This window comes from Garra rufa, chromosome 9 (assembly GCF_049309525.1).
Source record: "Garra rufa chromosome 9, GarRuf1.0, whole genome shotgun sequence".
Taxonomy (NCBI): Eukaryota; Metazoa; Chordata; class Actinopteri; order Cypriniformes; family Cyprinidae; genus Garra; species Garra rufa.
In genome coordinates, this window is record NC_133369.1 from 7,373,498 (window position 1) to 7,394,643 (window position 21,146).

At 32.8% G+C, this 21,146-nt stretch overlaps 1 protein-coding gene across 1 annotated transcript in view; it reads right to left on the reverse strand.

The window, feature by feature from the left end:
- Positions 1 to 21,146, reverse strand: part of csmd3a (CUB and Sushi multiple domains 3a) — a 516,772-nt gene that overhangs the window by 200,108 nt on the left and 295,518 nt on the right. The window contains exons 39-43 of the mRNA XM_073847643.1: positions 20,593 to 20,662; positions 16,032 to 16,148; positions 12,413 to 12,622; positions 5,218 to 5,406; positions 3,881 to 4,058 (exon numbers count right to left, since the gene is read on the reverse strand). Of these exons, the coding sequence (XP_073703744.1) occupies positions 3,881 to 4,058; positions 5,218 to 5,406; positions 12,413 to 12,622; positions 16,032 to 16,148; positions 20,593 to 20,662 (764 nt within the window). The remainder of the gene's footprint in view (positions 1 to 3,880; positions 4,059 to 5,217; positions 5,407 to 12,412; positions 12,623 to 16,031; positions 16,149 to 20,592; positions 20,663 to 21,146) is intronic.

The window sequence follows — 21,146 nt, forward strand, 5'->3', positions numbered from 1 at the left end:
GCTGTCTAACAAGTCAAGTAATACTAATAATACTAATACTACTACTACTACTACTAATAATAATAATTAATGATAATATTATTATTATAATTATAAATATTGTGCCAGTTTATTTTCATCTTTGTTTTGGACTGTCTAACAAGTCAAGTAATACTAATAATACTAATACTACTACTACTACTAATAATAATAATAATTAATGATAATATTATTATTATAATTATAAATATTGTGCCAGTTTATTTTCATCTTTGTTTTGGGCTGTCTAACAAGTCAAGTAATACTAATAATACTAATACTACTACTACTACTACTAATAATAATAATAATAATTAATGATAATATTATTATTATAATTATAAATATTGTGCCAGTTTATTTTCATCTTTGTTTTGGACTGTCTAACAAGTCAAGTAATACTAATAATACTAATACTACTACTACTACTACTAATAATAATAATTAATGATAATATTATTATTATAATTATAAATATTGTGCCAGTTTATTTCATCTTTGTTTTGGGCTGTCTAACAAGTCAAGTAATACTAATAATACTAATACTACTACTACTACTAATAATAATAATAATTAATGATAATATTATTATTATAATTATAAATATTGTGCCAGTTTATTTTCATCTTTGTTTTGGACTGTCTAACAAGTCAAGTAATACTAATAATACTAATACTACTACTAATACTACTACTACTACTACTACTACTACTACTACTAATAATAATAATAATAATAATTAATGATCATATTATTATTATAATTATAAATATTGTGCCAGTTTATTTTCATCTTTGTTTTGGACTGTCTTACAAGTCAAATAATAATAAAAATAATTAACGATAATATTAATTATTATTTTTATTATTATTATTAATATTGTCTCAGTTTATTTTCATCTCTGTCTGACAAGTCAAATTATTTATTATTATTATTATTATTATTATTATTATTATATTATTATAAACATTGTGCCAGTTTTTTTTGTACGTTCTAACAAGTCAAATTAATAATAATAATAATAATAATAATAATAATAATATAATATTATAATATTTATTATTATAAATATTGTGTCAGTTTGTTTTATATCTTTGTTTTGGACTAACAAGTCAAATTATTATTATTATTATTATTAATACTGTTCCAGTTTATTTTCAACTTTGTTTTGGACTGTGTCTATGTCTAATGAGTTCTTACGAGCAGTTTATGCATATTATCAGTATTGGTATTGGTAAAAACTGATCCCTTTCCTAAGAGATATGACATGGTGGGTCAAATAAAAAGTTATCACAGACCAAATGTGGGTCCATCTCTTCTATGGTCAGTTTTCCCATTTAGATGATCTGCTGTTATGGCAGAGAAATAGTTTGAAGACAGTTTTGATCAACTTTTCGTAAAAGTGTCCTCTTTGCACCAAATTTTATTTTACTCAACAATTTTAGCTCCCTCGCTCTGACCCTGGGAAATTAAACAGGCTGTTGTTGCTATTGTACCTTGAAGACCTCTGTATGTAAATGACTCTTTGAATGGTAAATGAGTAACAATTGCATTGAGCTTTGAATATGCATTGATATGTAAATGTGGGAGGTCATACAGTATTGTTCTTATAAATTATTTCTGAAAGAGCCGTTCCTGGGCAAGGACTTATACAAGGTACATCAAACAGTTATTTTTCAGAACAGCGAGAAAAATCCTATTTTCCATGACGTGAACACAAGCGTCTAAATTTTGCTTTCGCACCAGCCGCTTGACACTTCAGCATTAATGTTCAGTCAAGGAGGAAATATAAGGAAGATGGGGAAGCACAAGAGAAATGTGTGAAACAAAACAGATAAAAGACTAAAATAAAGTGTTATGTAAGTCACAGCTTAGCAGCATTAGCACAAATGCATTTTTCATGGACAAGGACAAACTCTCTGGTGGAGTGCTCGACAAATCATTTTGATAAATCCAAAACTAGACATAGGCAGATAATCGACTTGACTGATATTTTTTGCACTTCTCTAAACTCACACTTGCTTACCGGTTCGTTTTTACTGATAATGGCATCATTTGATTTCTGAACTCAGCACCCAACAGCAACTTTAAGCAACAGTGGTTTTCCTTTAGTAAGAAATACTTGTTAGACAGTCCAAAGCAAAGGTGAAAATAAACTGGCACAATATTTACACATATATAAAATGATAATTAATAATAATAATAATAATAATAATAATAATAATAATTGACTTTTTAGACAGTCAAAACAAAGATGAAAAAAGGCACAATTTATAATAATAATAATAATAATAATAATATTTGACCTGTTAGAAAGATCTAAACAAACACAATAATAATAATAATAATAATAATAATAATAATAATAAAGTTAGTTTTTATCTTGGTTTTGTTTAACGTATTATTATTATTATTATTATTATTATTATTATTATTATATTAACCAATAAATATTGTTCAAGTTTATTTGAATCTTTGTTTTGGAATGTCTTACAATTATTATTATTATTATTATTAATTGCTATAATGTTATAATACATATATTGTTCATCATTGGACATTTAAAAAACATTAAATAAAAAAAATACAAAATGGGTTTGCACTTTAATATAAAATAATTTATTTTGAATGCAATCATTTAATTATTTTACTAATACATGTGCTGTAATTATTTACTGTAAATATTATATTTAAAGCATTACAAAAAAAAGGCAGCAAGCAAGAAAATGAATGAGTGAATATCCAACAAATTAATTCATGCGAATTGGGCTGTTTTTGTTTTTCAGTGTAATGGTTTCAAAATTATTTTCCTTGTTGTGGGATATCTAACTCACTAAGAAAAGCAATCATGAATTTGATTGAAATAGTTTATGCATGACGATTGTCTCTGAAGCACAAAAATTATTGGTATTGGTAAAACTTGGGTTGGGTTTGTACTGTAATATAAAATGATTTATTTTAAATGCAATAATTTAGTTAATTTACTAATAAATGTGCTGTAATTATTAATTGTAAACATTATATTTGAAATATCAAAAAATGGCAACATAAATAAATAAATAAATAAATAAATAAATAAATAAATAAATAAATAAATAAATAAATAAATAATAAATAAATAAATACTTTCAAACAAATGTGACCCTGGACCACAAAACCAGTCATAAGGTTAAATTTAAACTGAGATTTAAATCAATAAATATGCTTTCTATTGATGTATGGTTTGTTAGGATAGGACAATATTTGGCTGAGATACATCTATTTAAAATCAGAAATCTGAGGATGCAAAAAAATCAAAAAGACTGAGAAAATCACCTTTAAAGTTGTCCAAATTAGGTTCTTAACAATGCATATTACTAATCAAAAATTACATTTTGATATGTTTACAGTAGGAATTTTACAAAAAATCTTCATGGAACATGAACTTTACTTAATTTCTCAATGATTTTTGGCATAAAAGAAAAATCAAAAATGTTGACCCATGCAATGTATTTTTGGCTATTGCTACAAATATACCCCAGCGACTTAAGACTGGTTTTGTGGTCCAGGGTCACAAATAAATTCATGCCAGTTGTGCACTTTTTGTTCTCTGTGTAATGGTTTCAAATGTATTTTCATCGTTGTAGGATATCTAACCATCAAGAAAAGCAATTATGAATTTGATTGAAATAGTTTATGCATGACGATTATCAGTCTCTGAAACACAAAAATAATTGGAATTGGTACAATTTGATCTTTTTTCTAAAGCCTATCTCTTTTCTAAAGTTATTTTGTGAGCACAACACTCATGTTGTTATATGACACCCGGCAGATGCACGTCTTTAGGTGAGGAGTTCTTGTAAAACGTTTGCAGAAGTCATACCAGATGGTGATGTAGTCGTAGATGGGCTCAGTGTTAAGAACGGTGAAGTTGATGTGGATGCCGTTGCCTGGAGGTACTCGGATGCTCCATATGCAGTCTTTAAGATTGGGGTAGTCAGCCGGGTGGCCCGGAGAGTAGATAGTCCCATTGAGGGCCGTGATATTACCACCACAAAGTGCTGACGGAGGACAAATAAAATCAAAACACAATCAGCAATTTGTGTATTGAGGATACAGCTGCAACAAGCAATAATGCAGGACATAAAACAATGATAAGTCTAAAGTTCACCGCTTAAAGGATTAGTTCACTTTCATAACAACAATGCACAGATAATGTACTCACCCCCTTGTCATCCAAGATGTTCATGCCTTTCTTTCTTTAGTCGTAAAGAAATTGTGTTTTTTTGAGGAAAACATTTCAGGATTTCTCTCTTTATAATGGATATGGATGGCGCCCCGAAGTTTGAACTTCCGAAATGCACTTTAAATGCAGCTTCAAAAGGCTCTAAACGATCCCAGTGGAGGAGGAAGGGTCTTATCTAGCGAAACGATCGGTTATTTTCGAAACAAATTGACAATTTATATACTTTTTATCCTCAAATGCTCGTCTTGTCTCAACTCTGCGCAGCGCATGCGAAATCTGTGTGATTCAGGTGAATACAGTTAGGGTACGTCTAAAAACTCCCATCTCGTTTTCTTCCCTAACTTCAAAATCGCCTTAGATCGATGCAAAAGTACCGACATAGTGTTTACAAAGTGAACATACAAAGAAACTCAAACTCCCTTTACAAAAAAAAAGAAGGCAAAAACAGCATTATAGGACGATTTTGACACTGAAGACATAAACGAGATTGGAGTTTTTAGACGTACCCTAACTGTATTCACCTGAATCACACAGATTTCGCATGCGCTGCGCAGAGATGAGACAAGACGAGCATTTGAGGTTAAAAAGTATATAAATTGTCAATTTGTTTCGCTAGATAAGACCCTTCCTCCTCAGCTGGGATCGTTTAGAGCCTTTTGAAGCTGCTTTTAAAGTGCATTTAAACTGCATTTCAGAAGTTCAAACTTCGGGGCGCCATCCATATCCATTATATGGAGAGAAATCCTGAAACGTTTTCCTCAAAAAAACACAATTTCTTTACGACTGAAGAAAGAAAGACATGAACATCTTGGATGACAAGGGGGTGAGTACATTATCTGTGCATTGTTGTTATGAAAGTGAACTAATCCTTTAAGTCCTTCATTGTTTTTAATGCTTGCAGAAAAGCCTCTATATATAGCTTTTACAGAATTTAAAAACATGGACATTTCAGGTTTTCTGTATGGGCTCTGTACCTTCACAGCGAGGCACAGGATGGTTCCAGTTGCGACTGACGCCATGCAGACACGTGAGCGACGCTTCGCCCAGCAGCGTGTATCCTGGCAGGCACTGGAACGAGATGGTCATGCCGACTCCAAAATCACTGCCAATCACCACACCATTACGAAAGGGCCGTGGATCCGGACACCTCTGCAGTTCATACGCTAAATGATCACAAAGCAGAAGGATTTATTCAGTCAGTGAGAGGCCATTCAACACCAATGCCCATCATTGTTGTTATCAAACTAAAACCAGGGATTCTCGATTTTGGCAAAAATCATGATCACGATTATTTTGGTCGATATTGTAATCACAATTATTTAACACGGTTATGACTGGGTCCAAAACTTTACCATCAGTGATTAATTTAAAGATAGCAATACAACAGAAAAAAAGATACAAATGAAAAAAGAAAAAAAAACAATGAATACTTTTATGCAAGTCTAAAGTATTCTAAAAATACTACAAGAATTAAATGTAATTATTTGAATGTAAAATAAAAGAGCGTCTTCACTGTAATAACTAAACATGCTTTGTTTCTTATTAAAACTACAAAAGTCCTTCATTCAAGAACAGTGAGTGATTTTTTTCTTTGTATTTTTACATTTTCTTAATATCAAGCAGAGACGGTAGAAGGAATATTATTTGTTGTTGCAATATACGTTAAACATGTATTTTCATTCTTAACTGTTTATGAACATTTAGGACACAACTGACAAGGGTTTACGTGAATAATCACCAAGTGCCTCATTTTTGAAACATTTTGCGTGCATTTGACTGTTTAGGCGAGCACCTTGAGTTGAAAGATAACTTAACATGTCCGTGTTATGCTCCGTCTCTACACAGAACAGCGCAAGTTCTCATTCTCACTTTTAAAAACACAACATCAAAGAAACATTAATAAATCAAGCACGTCCCATTTTATGAAAGTCACGTAACATGATTTTGCTGATTTGCATGTGAAACTAGGCTTTTATGGAAAGGGGGCGGAATGGGGCGCAATAATCGTTTCAGCTTGATTACTGTATTTTAATGATCGTTTGAAGCCGAAATGGAAATCGAAACTGAATTTCAATTAATTGCAACTAAAACTAAGGTGACATCTGTCATAAAGGTGAAAATCTGACTTTTTCCAAGTTTAAGTGCTATAATCATGTCCCTGGTGCATCTTCCAACCTAGAAAATGTGAAAAAGGACAACCAGTAACTTAGTTTTGGTAAGCCTTTATCTGCTAGCATGTGAAAAAATGAGCTGCTCAGATTTAGCTCCCCACGTGACATGGTTGGGGAAACATATTATAATATTACCGCCCTTCAAGCTGCATGTTCAACCCACGTCACCACGTCATTTTGTTTTCGCAAGTGACAAGAACGAGAACAGAACACTATTTAGAGTCCCAGCCTCAGAGAAACGAGAGCAGTGGATTTATTGATTTATTTACTGTATATTACGCTGTTGCCACACAGATCTAATATAAAAATGTGATTCCTTACCAAGCTGTTTACCGTCACAAACTCCAGTGTTTCTAACATAAACTTGTGTGTATTTGACAGTTTAAGCGCAATAAGACACGAAAGAGAACTTAGTTTAGTACTCACATGCCATGTGGCAGCTGCTTTCTGTGTGTTTGCTTTGAATGTGTGCTCTCAGAAAACCCTATATCAGAAGTTTAAACTAATTTATACTACAGGGCCGTTGAATGCTTGAATCTGATTGGCTGACGAACGTTCTAGAGGTGTGCATTATTTTCAGGGAAATGCACGGCGAACGAAGTTCCAGGCAGCTTTTGACCGCAGTACATGTCTATATCACTCCGCCACACGATTTCAGTTATTTCAAAGGTCCTTACAGCCCAAAACGGCAAAATAACCAAAAGCTACAGTGACATTGGCAAAACTAATACATACGGTAAACGACAGGATAAAAACGACAGATTATGTCCATGTTTTTTCCACAATATTACGTTTTATTATGTACGGAAAGCACATACTCTATTTCTCTCGCTCTCTCTCACTCACAGACGCACACACATACAGTTAACCCGAGGTGGAACGGCCACTCCGCTTTGCGTCGTGACCGCATCACCACCTCGGGTGTGCATTATTTTCTAAGAATTCTACGGCCCGTCGTCAATTATTCCTTACAAAACTTCTGCAGGGCCCCGTAACGCCCTTATACCCCAGAGGGTTAAAATGCACGATCTCATCGCTATAGACATGATAATCAAAACCAAACAGACATTTTTAGCAGGGTGTCTGATGAATGAGCTGTAAAGGCACAGCTCTATTTTGGAAAAAAGGGGGCACAGAGCAGCAGCTCATTTGCATTTAAAGAGCCATGCACAGAAACGATGCGTTTCTGCTTCCACTCAAAATGGTCATTTTCAAAATTATATAATAAATGATCTGTGGGATATTTTGAGCTGAAACTTTACAGACACATGCTGGGGACACCTGAAACTTATATTACATATTGTAAAAAGGGACCACACATTTTAACAAACAAGTTTAATGCAGTTAAATCCCATAACTAACAAATTTGAGTTCTGTACGTTTGGGTTTTATGTTACATCTTCTGTTGTTTAATGAACATTTCATGCATGATTTAGGTGTTGTGTGTTACCATGATTGTGTTTTGAGTTTGTGTGAATGTCTATGCACCTTCTGTATATTAGTGCATACTTCAGCTTGTGGAAAAGCTAATAGGCTGTATGCACGGCGGTGAATGACGTACTTCCGGTGGAATATAAGGATGCTGGATTACTTCCGTTCCGGCGCGATTGTAGAGTGCTGTGTACTATTTTTTCTAATAACTTGTATTGTCTTCTATACTACGGTAACATTAGTCACAAAAACAGACTCCACTCATATTGTTGATGCTTATTTGCTTTATTATATTAAATAAACATATAAAATGACATCTAAACGTATGAAAGTATCTTTTCAAAGACGGGAGGACAGCCCCTCTAGCCACCACTGCTGTGTGCCGCAGTGTACAGCATCTGCTAAATTTAACACTTTTCTAAGTTTCCACACGTTTCCTAAAGAATGTGTGATTATAAAACCAACTTTGCCGCCTTGTATCTCCATTACCACTGTTTCAGCTATAATTAGCAGTGATACTGCAGTGCTATTCATCTGTCGTAGAACTGCATTACATTTTTTATTCTTATTATTTTGTACAATAATCATCCATACTAGCTAAGATAACAGCTGTGGTTATCCAAGCTGAACAGTGGTAACGTTAGAAAAGTAAAAACTGAACTGGACTGAACATGTCCAACAGAACTTTTAAGCTACTCTACTCTCAGTTGGTGTGGAGTCTCTGCTTTCCTCATAGAGCGGTAGCAGTGAGCTTTCACTGAGATCTCATTTGTGGCCCTGATTTTACCTCACACTTTCAGACAAAATTACAAACACGCCTGCTGCTGGACGAATCGTAAAAAAAATAATAGAAGTTCAGTTCAGGCGGTTCAGGTTAGCTGAATTTACCTTCATAATTGCACAGATACGAAGACACATAAAACTTGAAACCTTTCTCAAGTTTGCTCTGTGGCGTTGTACTGCACATCAGTGATTGTACATTTGGGCAACTCTTGCAAACACCGAGTAAAATTCGTCGACTCTGCCATAATCGCGTTTTTCTCCGCTTCAAACCTCTCCAACCGGAAACGGAATAGCAGCCTTGCGTCAAACGCGGAAGTACGCGTGCATAGAGCCTATTGCGATGAACTTTGATTCTTCATGTGGCTTTCATTTTACCACCTGCATTATAGTAAAAAAAAAAAAAAAAAAGATTTGAGTAGCAGTTTGTGTTGTTAAATTTACCAGTTTACATTTAAATTTTATTGTTTGTAAATTAGTTTTATACTGTAAAGTGTACAGTTTTTCCGTTTTTCCCTTTTCTTTTTTTAAATAAAACTATTCTGGCAACCACAGCTGCAAAAATTATTATTTTTTTATTTTATTTTTTATTTTTACAGTGTAAATTAGATAGAATTTATTTGAATAGAATTTATTAGAAAAAAAAATATTAGACAAAAATATTTAAACAAAAATAATAATTAATATAAAGCTGATGCAATAAAATCACTACTTAAACTGAAATAAAAATAAATGAAAGCTGTGGGAAAATATATATATATAAAAAAAAATGACAAAAGCACTTCAAATTAAATTGAAAACTGAAAAAAAAAAAGAAAAACAAGAAATAGATACCAATTCAATACATTTACACAACCTATAATAGTATATAAAAAATTCTAAAGTCAAAGTAATGAAAAAAATAAATAAATGAACCAATTATATATAGTTGTACTATGCAGGAAATTTAAAAAGTTCTTCCACTGGTTCAAGCTGCTTTAAAAATGATTAAATATTTTAAAATATTAGATGAAATATTGACAATAAAACGTTGCCTTTGAAACTACAGGGTAACTGAAATAAGATTAAGTACTAAAATTAATAAAAATTAAACAAAAAGCAGCCACACACATGTAAAAAAAAAAAAAATAATAATAATAATAAATATATATATATATATATATATATATATATATACACACACACACACACACACACACACACACACACACACACATACATACATACACAAACACATGGTAAAAACAAATAAAAATGAGAAAAGCTCAAACTAAAATATACAAATAAAAGCAAATTCAAAATATTGTAAATCAAAATTACAAAATAAAATCAACAAGAACTATCCATATTGTTTTACTGAAAATTTTTGATTATGCAGAAACTTCAAAAGGCTGCTTCAGAAATTATGTAAAACAAAGTTCTAATAAGGCTTACTAAACTTATTGTCCATGATGTGGCAAATGCGTAGACAATAAATGTTACATAAGGGATTTATAAAAATAACTTTGGGTTTAATATTCGAAGCTTAAGTTATTTAGAGAACATAAAAAGTTTTAATTATTCATCCAAAATGAAATGTCTAAACTTAGCAGTCTGACCACACACACAAGCAAACAAGCACAAAAAGAGTGTCACAGAAGCAATAAATATTTTGTGACTAATATTGAAAGGGCAGATCCTTTCTGTGCTGTATCAAAGAAAGTGGTTTCACTAAGGATGAGAGCTTCTATTTTTTACTTCAAAAACCCAAAGTTGTTCTCAAGGGACGGGAAACATCTCACTCTTCAAGAATCATAAAGTCAAAATACTGACAGATTCCTGCTGTGTAAACCAGAAAGGCACAAGGGGTGGAATATAAAAATACATTTGAAACACAATACATTTGCTTCTGAGCGGTTCTTGGGACATTGCCATGTGCTGTTGGGGTTTTCTGGGTGGCTGCCAGGTGAAAACGGGATAATCATTTAGCAAAAGCAAACCTCTGCTCATCAGCAAGGTGCACAATTTCATGTCTGTGGAAAAAATGGAAAGCTGCCTACTAAAACTGAACACTTAAGGGTTTTTATAGTCATGCTACACCCAGATAACAGCATTAATTACCTCACAGTGCAAACCATAAGACTCTCATATACTGTACTACAACCAATTCATATGCGAGACAGATTAAAGTTTGTACCAATTGAAAGTTTGGAATAATTTTTTTTAACGTTTTTGATATAAAGTAGGCTCACCAATAATTGGTCAAAAATGCAGTAAAATATTGTTACTATTATTACAATTTAGAATTTATATATATATATATATATATATATATATATATATATATATAAAACAAATGTGATGATCCTGTGATTTTTTTTATTGCTTAATATATATGTGGAAACTGTGATACATTACCATTCAAAATTTTGGAGTATATGAAATAAAACAATGGAAATGAAATAAAAAATAAAATAAAATAACATTGATAATAATAAGAACCATGATTATTTTTTGAGCACCAATAATAATTGATATAAAATAAAATAATATTAAAATAATAATATAAAAATTAAATTAAATTAAAAAAATAAATCTGCAAGGACACATTAAATTGATCAAAAGTAAAAGATTTTTCAAACGTTACAAATGATTAAATTAAATAAATGCGTAACTCAAAAAAAGTCCACAAAAAATAAATAAATAAAAATAAATCTGCAAGGACACATTAAATTGATCAAAAGTGTAATGTTACAAAAGATTCAACTAAATAAATGCTTAGCATTTCTTTTTTAAAGAACACATCACAGTTTCCACAACAATAAATTAAAATTAAATTAAATTTAAATCAAATAAGAATCTGCATGGACACATTAAATTGACCAAAAGTACAAAGTTACAAAAGAATAAACTAAATAAATGCTTAACGTTTTTAACATTGGCAGTAATAAGAACCACTACTGATTTTTTTGAGCACCAATAATAACTAATATAAAATAAAGTAATATAAAAAATAATATAAAATAATATATTAAAAAATGAAATTAAAATAAATTACACATCAAAATCCACAAAAAATAAAAATAAAATAAAATAGCAGCAACATTTTCAACATTGATAATAACTGAACAGCAAACCAGCATATTAGAATGATTTCTGAAGGATCACATGAAATTTAAGGCTGGAGTAATGATGCTGAAAATTCAGCTTTGCATAATAGGAATAAATTACATTTTAAAACGTATTAAAATAGAAAACAGTTATTTTAAATTGTAATAATATCTTATAATATTTTATTAAAAACATTTCTCTGAAAAACATTTTTACAATTTTTAATTATTCCAAACTTTTGACCAGTAGTTTATGCATTTTTTATTTTGATATTTTAGTGCTGTTTTTAATGAGCATGCTGTGCTTTAGCTGCTTCCAGGGTGAAATCCTCTCAGAAAAGCTGGGTCTTCAAATGTATCCTCTTTAAAGCACCACAGCAACAGCTGCACACATTCCCAAACCCAGCCTAATTATATCGGGTTTTTCGTTAAGACCAATCAGTCATTCAGGCAACCCACCAACTAGCCAACTTTGGAAGTATGTAGTTTTGCATTTGGAGCTGCACCAGCCTGACTAGAAAGTAACTGCCGTGGATGTTTCCGAGATTGACTGACTTGCTTTCAAAAAGGGCTTTGACTGAACTCGAAGAGAACAATTGGTTATATTCCCTATCCTGTTATTGTGAGAAGGGATCCAATGGTGTGTGTCCGTATCGACAGGGGAAGTAATGGCCGTGGGCAGGTCTAATCCGTCTTACCCTCGTAGGTGATGTGGAAACCGGGTTTGTTCTGCGAGTAGTCGCTGTGAAAGAAGAAGCTGGTCTCGTGGGTCGTACTGAAGAAAGATTCTGGAACAACGGGCCCGCTGAACCTATCGATCACTGAACCCGAGTCCAGCGTCCCGCCACGGACTTCAAGGTAGTCGTGCACAGCTTCCGTGGAGAAGTTGAGGAATTGCAGGTGAATCCCTGGATCATAAACAATAGGAGGAGAGATACGGTACATTTTAACAATGAGATATCTGAAGATAAACTTTGAAAGTTCAAAATAAAGTTTAAACAAAACAATCCATGACTTTCAGCTTCAACAAACAATATTCCCGTTATAAATCATTGCTATTTCGTCATTTTTATTACTGATCTGTTATATAAGCTGCTGCTGCTTCTTCTGAGCCAAAATCTAGTCAGTATCTCTTCCTACAGCTTCAAAGACTGTTTTGAAGTTAGTTGCTATCTTTTTTTTTTTATCAAAATTGCACAAAATCCTATAGACTTTCATTGAGGGGGTGAAAACGTTTTGACTTTTAGGGTATTTAAACTGTCTATTGCAATAGCAAAGCTTAAATCCCTATTGAAAAACAGCTAAAACCAGCCTAACCCTGTTGAAAAAAAAAACAGCATATGCTGGTTAGGTAGGTTTTGATTCTGGTTTAAGCTGGTTCTTTGCTGGTTTATGCTGGTCCTTGACCAAAACTACCTAACAAGCATATGCAGGGTTTTTTTTTTTTTACCAGGGAAGCTGGTTGGATGCTTTGGCTGGTCTCCCAGGCTGGTTTTAAAGTGGTTTTGGCCACTTTTAGCTGGTCAGGCAGATCTGGCTGGTAAATCTGGAAGACATGCTAAAAGACCAAGCAAGCTTAAACCAGCTACTTTCAGTTTAAACCAGCTAGGCTGGCTTTAGCTGTTTTCTTCAATCTGTATTTTTGCTAAATGAGCTGATTTAGCAGTTTTACTAAATTAACTGGTTTTAGCTTCATTTTTTTGTTTTGTTTGTTTTAGCCGGCTTTTTGCTAAATTCAGATCAGACCTTCAAACTCTTCTGAAGTTAGTTGCTATACTGTATCTTTTCTAACTGTTTTTTAAAACCAGACTATTAAAACCACACAAAATCCCATAGACCTTCATAGAGGGGGTGAAAACTTTTGACTTTTAGTGTATTTTAAGGTCATTGCACACTGAGACCGAAATTTTCGCACATTAAAAAATTATTACGACCGTGCGCTGTGTCAATCGAGTTTACACACTGCCTCTGAAACTTTCGTCGGTCATAAAAAAAAATTGGATCAGTTTTGATTTTCTGCATTTTCGCATCTGTAACAAGCATTTTGATAGGTAACGATGACAAATATGAAAACAACGGAAAAATGAATACGAAAATTTCTGACCTTAAGTCCCTACTGAAAAAAAACAGCCTAAACTGGTTGGATTCTTCGGCTGGTATCCCAGGCTGGTTTTAAAGTGGATTCGGCCACTTTTAGCTGGTCGGGCTAGTCTAGCTGATCAATCTGGGAGACCTGCTAAAAGACGAAGCAAGCTTAAACCAGTTACTTTTAGTTTAAACCAGCTAAGATTAGCCTAGGCTGGCTTTGGTTGTGTTTTCTTTAGACGTATTTTTGCTAAATGAACTTGTTTTTGTAGTTTTAACCAAATTAACTGGTTTTAGCTGGGATTTAACTGTTTTTTTTTTTTTTGTTACTAAATCATCTGGTTTTACCATTTTTTTTCCGTTTTTTTTTTTTTTTTTTTGGTTTAGCTAAATCTGCTGGTTTTAGCTGTTTTATAGCTGGCTTTTGCTAAATTTGGTTCAGGCCTTCAGACTGTTCTGAAGTTAGTTGCTGTATCTTTTCTAACTGATACAAGCTTACGGTTTTTGAAAACCAGAATATCAAACCACACAAAATTCCATAGACTTTCATTGAGGGGGTGAAAACTTTTGACTTTTAGTGTATTTAAGCTGTCTAGTGCTCCCTATTGAAAAACAAAACCAGCCTAAGCTGGTTGACTGCTTTAGCTGGTCTCCCAGGATGGTTTTAAAGTGGTTTTGTGAACTTTTTAGCTGGTCATTATTTTAGGACCAGCACATGACCAGCTTAAACCAGTTTACAGATGACCAGCACATGACCATCTTAAACCAGCTCATGACCAGCTTAAACAAGCAGCCATGCTTCAAAACCTACCTAACCAGCATATGATGTTTTTTTTCAACAGGGAAATGAGCTGGTTTTAGCAGTTTTTGCTAAATTAACTGGTTTTAGCTGTCTTTTTGCTAAATCAGATGGTTTAAGCTGGTCCTAAACAACTGGCTCCTACTCAGGACCATTTTAGGATCAGCACATGACCAAGGACCAGCTTAAACCAGCTCAAACCAGCATCCATGCTTCAAAACCTACCTAACCAGCATGCTGTTTTTTTCAACAGGGACATTAGCTGGTTTTAGCAGGTTTTTTTAGGAGGGACATAGCTGTTTGTTTGTTTGTTTTTTACTAAATCAGCTGGTTTTAGTTGGCTTTTTTCTAAATCAGCTGGTTGTAATTTGTTTTGCTAAACAAACTGGTTTTAAGAACATGGTAATCATGCTAGAAACATGCTAATAACAGTAATCATGCTAGAAACATGCTAGCAACATGCTAATCATGCTAGAAACATGCTAGCTATGGTAATTATGTTAAAACATGCTAGCAACATCTTAGCAATGTGCTAAATTATGTTAGCAAAACACCATCAACATCTATCTAATCTATCTAAACTTTCAAAACTTCAAGCTTTTACATATATTTACATATCTATTTGTGACCCTGGACCACAAAACCAGTCATAAGGTTAAATTTGACAAAACTGAGATTTATACATCATATGAAAGCTCAATAAGTAAGCTTTCTATTGATGTATGGTTTGTTAGGATAGGACAATATTTGACTGAGATACATCTATTTGAAATCAGAAATCTGAGGATGCAAAAAAATCAAAAATACTGAGAAAATCACCTTTAAAGTTGTACAAATTAGGTTCTTAACAATGCATATTACAAATCAAAAATTACATTTTGATACGTTTACAGTAGGAATTTTACAAAAAATCTTCATGGAACATGAACTTTACTTAATTTCTTAATGATTTTTGGCATAAAAGAAAAATCAAAAATTTTGACCCATGCAATGTATTTTTGGCTATTGCTACAAATATACCCCAGCGACTTAAGACTGGTTTTGTGGTCCAGGGTCACATTTAGTTTTTATTCCAGTGTTAGTTTCTTATTTGAGTACTTCAACTTAAACTAAATGAAAATTAGAAACGGTGCAACAGCAACTAACAGTTTTCATATTATATTTTATTTAACGTTTTATTTCAAGTAACAACAATGTTTTTAATGGTTAGGGTTTGAGTTATAGTTAACCATGAATGCATCTGAGATCATTTGGTCTTGGGTGAATTTACTGAGAAATATCAATGAGGTCTATTTATTTGAGAGAAAAATCTAAGCAGGAGATTTTACTTTTAATCTCATTCTGTCAAAGGATATAAACAACTGAGATATAAATGAAATCTTATTTGGGGAAAAGAAAAAAAAAAAAAAACTCGAAAGTTGCAGGATACAAACCAAAGCCAATAGGAAGTTTAACTGTCCAGTTGCAGTCAAGCCCACTGGGGTAATTTCCAGGAAACCCAGGACTTAGGATGACTCCATTCAGGTCCGACAGGAATCCCCCACACTCGGCTTAAAAGACAAGAGCAGCCATGCACAGAGTCAGCGAAGACGACATGTACAGAATGCTGTATCTCACACAATGCAACAGCGGGAGAAATTATCAAACAGATATTCATCAAGTCCAAACTCCATTACGGAATCTAGTGATATGCAAAATGAACTCATTTGCACATATAAGAAAGCCCCATGTTCTTGGTACATATAAATAACAATGCAATGATGTGCAATAAGAAATGCTTTCAAATGCTAATGGAAGAAATGTGCTGCGTTCATTTTGAGGTTGGGAGAAAATGATACATGGGTTATGTTTTCGCATAATGACTTTTTACATTAACACCACCAGAACTCGCCAGGATTGAAAGGCCAATATTGAAGCAAGTAAGACTGACGTACATCCCCTCGATTTTACTCCCGAGTGTGTGCATATCCCCCTGTGCGCTAGGTTGTGTTTGCATTCTTCTTATTGGCAAACGTGTAATGAATGGCCTCTTGGACTCACTGTGTCCATTTACAGTACTTTAGAACAGCAATTGAAATGTCAATAGAGAACATTGAATCTTCTGTTTACACTGCAGGAGCTCGGATCAATTAAACTTCAAGTGTCACAGCTGTGGCGAATGCCACCAGTTGGAGTTTTATCATATTTAAAATTAGATTAGGCTTTATCCTCTCATCCAAATTTAATTCCGAATTTAAAGAAAAACTGAAATGGAATGAAAATCAAATAAAAAAAAAAACACACACACTATATATTTGCATTAACATTAGACAATAAAAAAAAAATCAGTATTCTATGGTGAGTTTAAAACGGCTGCTACAATTAAATCAAATCAGAAGAAACAGCACAAATTCAGCATTCTAAATTCAAATGAGCTTAACCTTTAAATTCAAATGTTCAAGTCTGTAACACTTTATAATAACTGCACGCTATGAACCATTAGTTATGCATTAATACATACTGTAGTCAATTCACTATTTATAAAGCATTGTCCCTACATTAACACAGATTAATAAGCAGTTTAAATGAATGTAAATACAGCTATAAATGTTTTATTCTTGAATCATGAGCATATATATATTTGTATTAATATATCTTTTCTAAATTAAGTACTACATTATTTACAAACCAGTTATTTAGTTTGTCATCAGTGGTACATAAGATCATTTCAAAAGAGTAAGTAAATGATTAAAGGGGTCCTACTATGCTTTTTCACTTTTTGAATTTTAGCCCGTGTGTGGTGTGATGTTTGGGCATAAAAACATCTACAAAGTTACAAATCTCAAAGTCCACTCCAAAGGGAGATATTGAGATTTTAAATCCCTTTTCAAGAACTACAACAAACGGCTCGTTTGGACTACAGCATATGTTTTCCGGGATGCTATGATGTTTCAACACTGTCCATTAAAATATCATTCAAATAAATCCCGCCTATGGAAATTTAAATCGTTGGCAGGTGGGGGATTTGCCTAACTTGCGGACCAGCGGTTGATGTAAACAACAGCATTGACTAGACTAGCGTGAAGTGAGAGATTTATTCATCATACAATGTGGATATCTTCACTAACCTTATGTGCTAGTTAACTATTTTTGTGAGCTCATCTAAAGTAAGGACTATTTATGTTGTAAAGCTTTCACCAAGCAGATTTAAAGGCTCAAGTATCGTTTACTAAGGTATAAGTAGTCCTCACTTAAGATGAGCTCGCAAAAATAGTTAAATGACAACTGCTAAATGCTTTATAACCACCTCAATTAGTAATGAATTACATTAAGAATATGTGTTATAAATGATGAAGTGACTATTTACTAATGCTTAACTAATGGTTCATTAATGGTTCAATTATTATAAAATGTTACCAATAAATGTAACAATTTAATTGTTCAGAGGTTTCCCAAACAACAATGTAACTCGCTGCCAGAATGGGCTAGTCACCACTGCTTCCTGAAAACAGAGAAATTTTGTCGCACATTCGTTGCTCGAGCCACGTTTACCAGTTTTTATTGACATCAAGCAGATGGTGGAGTGATACTTTTGCTAATTAATTCGTTTGAGATCGAATTGGTCTTGGATTATTGCTGGAAAAAACAAACATGGCATCTGAGAACTGCTTTGCTATTTTTGTTCTCCGTTTATTGCGGTTTGCCCTTGGTACTAGAGTGAGTACACATATACACACTCTTCATAAAGGCGCTTTGAGCCTCTTAACAAACTAAAAGGTGTTAATGAAATTTGTTTATGCATAGAATGAAAGAGATTACAATATATGTTAGTTCAAGTGCATGGTATGTTTAAAGGCAATATGTCATAGTAACAAGAAACTACAATTCTAACCACAGGTCAAGAGCTGTAGCACCAACCACGCAAGTTTGCAATGCTATTTGCTATTTGCAAACCTACACTATGCTTTTTGGAAAATAGTGATCATAAACATGTTATCATATGAATTGAATGTTTGCAATAGATCATATAAGTTGTGTATTTCCATAGGTGACATTTCTATATTCCATGGTTATGGAACAGCTGCTACACTGAAATCAAATAAGATGAAATGGCACAAATTCAGGAGTGTAAATTCAACTGAGCTTATCTTTTAAATCTAAATTCAATTCCTAAATTTATAGACATATCACTTAAGATTTACTGAATTATAATGAAACGTTATTTAGAGTATTTCTTTATTGCACAATGAGTATTTTTTAATATTACGTCTAAAATATGTTTTAATATCACTGTTAATAAGGACTCTCCAGTATTTAAATGCAAAATATTAAAAGTGTACCTAAAGTATACTTGCAATTATACTCAAGTATATCTTTAGTTGGATCTCAGCATTACTTTACAATTTTGCAGATTTTAAGTATTTTTAGTATACCTGAAGTACAATTGCATACATATATGCATATAAAAAAAATTATTTAAAAGTTATGCAATTGCATAAATATGCAAATGTATTTGTAGCATACTTAGCAAAAACAAAATGTATTTCAAATACATTTTAGTATATTTTTCACTAGGGGTAGAATTAAAATGGAATGGGGTTTGATAAATTAATTAATTAATTTTGCATGCATGCTATAATACACTTAACATATTTGCAAAAACATTAAGTAATATGTGACCTGGGAACACAAAACCAGTCATATGGGTCAGTTTTCTGAAATTGAGATATATGCATCATCTGAAAAGTATATGAAAAGTATATGACAATCTGAGGGTGCAAAAAAATCTAAATATTGAGAAAATCACCTTCAAAGTTGTCCAAATGAAGTTCTTAGCAATGCATATTACTAATCAAAAATTAAGATTTGATATATTTACAGTAGGAAATTTACTAAATATCTTCATGGAACACAATCTTTTACTTAATATCCTTATGATTTTTGGCATAAAAAAACAAACATTTTTTGCTATTGCTGCAAATGCTACTTATAACATGTTTTGTGGTCCAGGGTCACAAATAAATAATGAATGTCTGAATTTACAGCTATAGAAATTTGTATTGATATGCGATTATTTTTTATTTTCTGGATCCGGGTGAAAGACCCATTTCTTTTCCCAGAATCCTAGAGCAACAGGATAGCTTTTCAATAAAGTAAAGTTAAAATAATTGACAATTTTAACCTTTCAATGGAATAACCCCTTTACATTACCCTAAAATCTTGACAACTGAGCCAAACATTAATTACCAGATTCAAATTTTCAAAGTCATAGTGAAAGCTATTGGCGAAAACTCATGAATCTTTGTTAACGTTTGTTAATAAAAATACAACTACTTGGTAGTTCATTTTAGTTCAGCTTCATTAAATATAATGACAAGGCATAGCACTTGTATAGCAATACTAAAGTCACTTTTTATGTCTGTTTTAATGCTTTAATAGTACTAAAGAAAGTTAAAGAAATACCTACATTTGCATACATTTACAGACATATCTAGTCAGAGAACTTCTCTAAACTTGCAGTTCTCTTTTGCATAGTTGCACAGGCCACTTAACCTGAGGTCCTGCAGCGTCTGTCGCTGCTATTAGCAGACTGTAAGTCACTCTGGATGAAGAGCATTAGCTAGATGGCCAGTAACTGGTGAGCGATGGTGTTATAGCCGGGAGAAATCATGAGACAGGGTTTAAGGCTAATAGATTTCAACAAAAGAGAAAATGAAAAAAAGAAGATTAGACTGAATAGGACCTCAAAGATCTAGCCTGAAGAAAGCTTTTTCATAGTCCATTTGATTAAATAGAGCTTTAACAGACCACGGCCGATCTCTGTGCGCTCGGTGATGAAACAGCTGCTACATTGAAATCAAATAAGATGAAACGGCACAAACTCTTCAACTAACAGGAACATAAGGTTGTTGCGAGACACTAATTTGAAGAATTGCGATTACGGAGAAGTAAAGCAGTGGTAATGCTCTCATTGAAAAGGCCAAACGGGGAGAAATGAGTGCAAATAAAACATACCCAGACAAAGGGGCGCTGGGTAGTTCCATCTTCTGACAGGCCCCGGCATGCAGGTTATATATGCACTTCCCTGCAACGAGTGGAAATGAAGAAAGATATTGACTTTTCCAAGAAGCTCTCACCAATTCCGAAAGAAGATGAATCACTCATAGGAAATGTATCATTCAACGTGCTCCTCCACGTAAGATGTGAGGGCAAGAATAACAAAGCCTTGGCGCCGTGAATGAATCTAATAAAGCGTGCAGAAGAACAGAAAATCAAACGCTCAACTTTAAGGTGCTTCTTCAACGACGGGCACCTTTGTACTTTGCTTCCTTTTTAAAAAAAATAAATAAATAAACTTTTACTCTGTTGTTTTTGTTTTCTTACCTGAAATACAATAAATACATGCAGTGGAATTGACATTTTAAACACACTGCAGCTAATATCACATAGTAGCATTGTATGCATTCTAAATAGACACAATAAAATAATATTTTCACACATTTTGCATTATTATACCAAATTACAGTGACAGAAATTACACTTTGAAGGCTAATTTAACAGCTATTGTT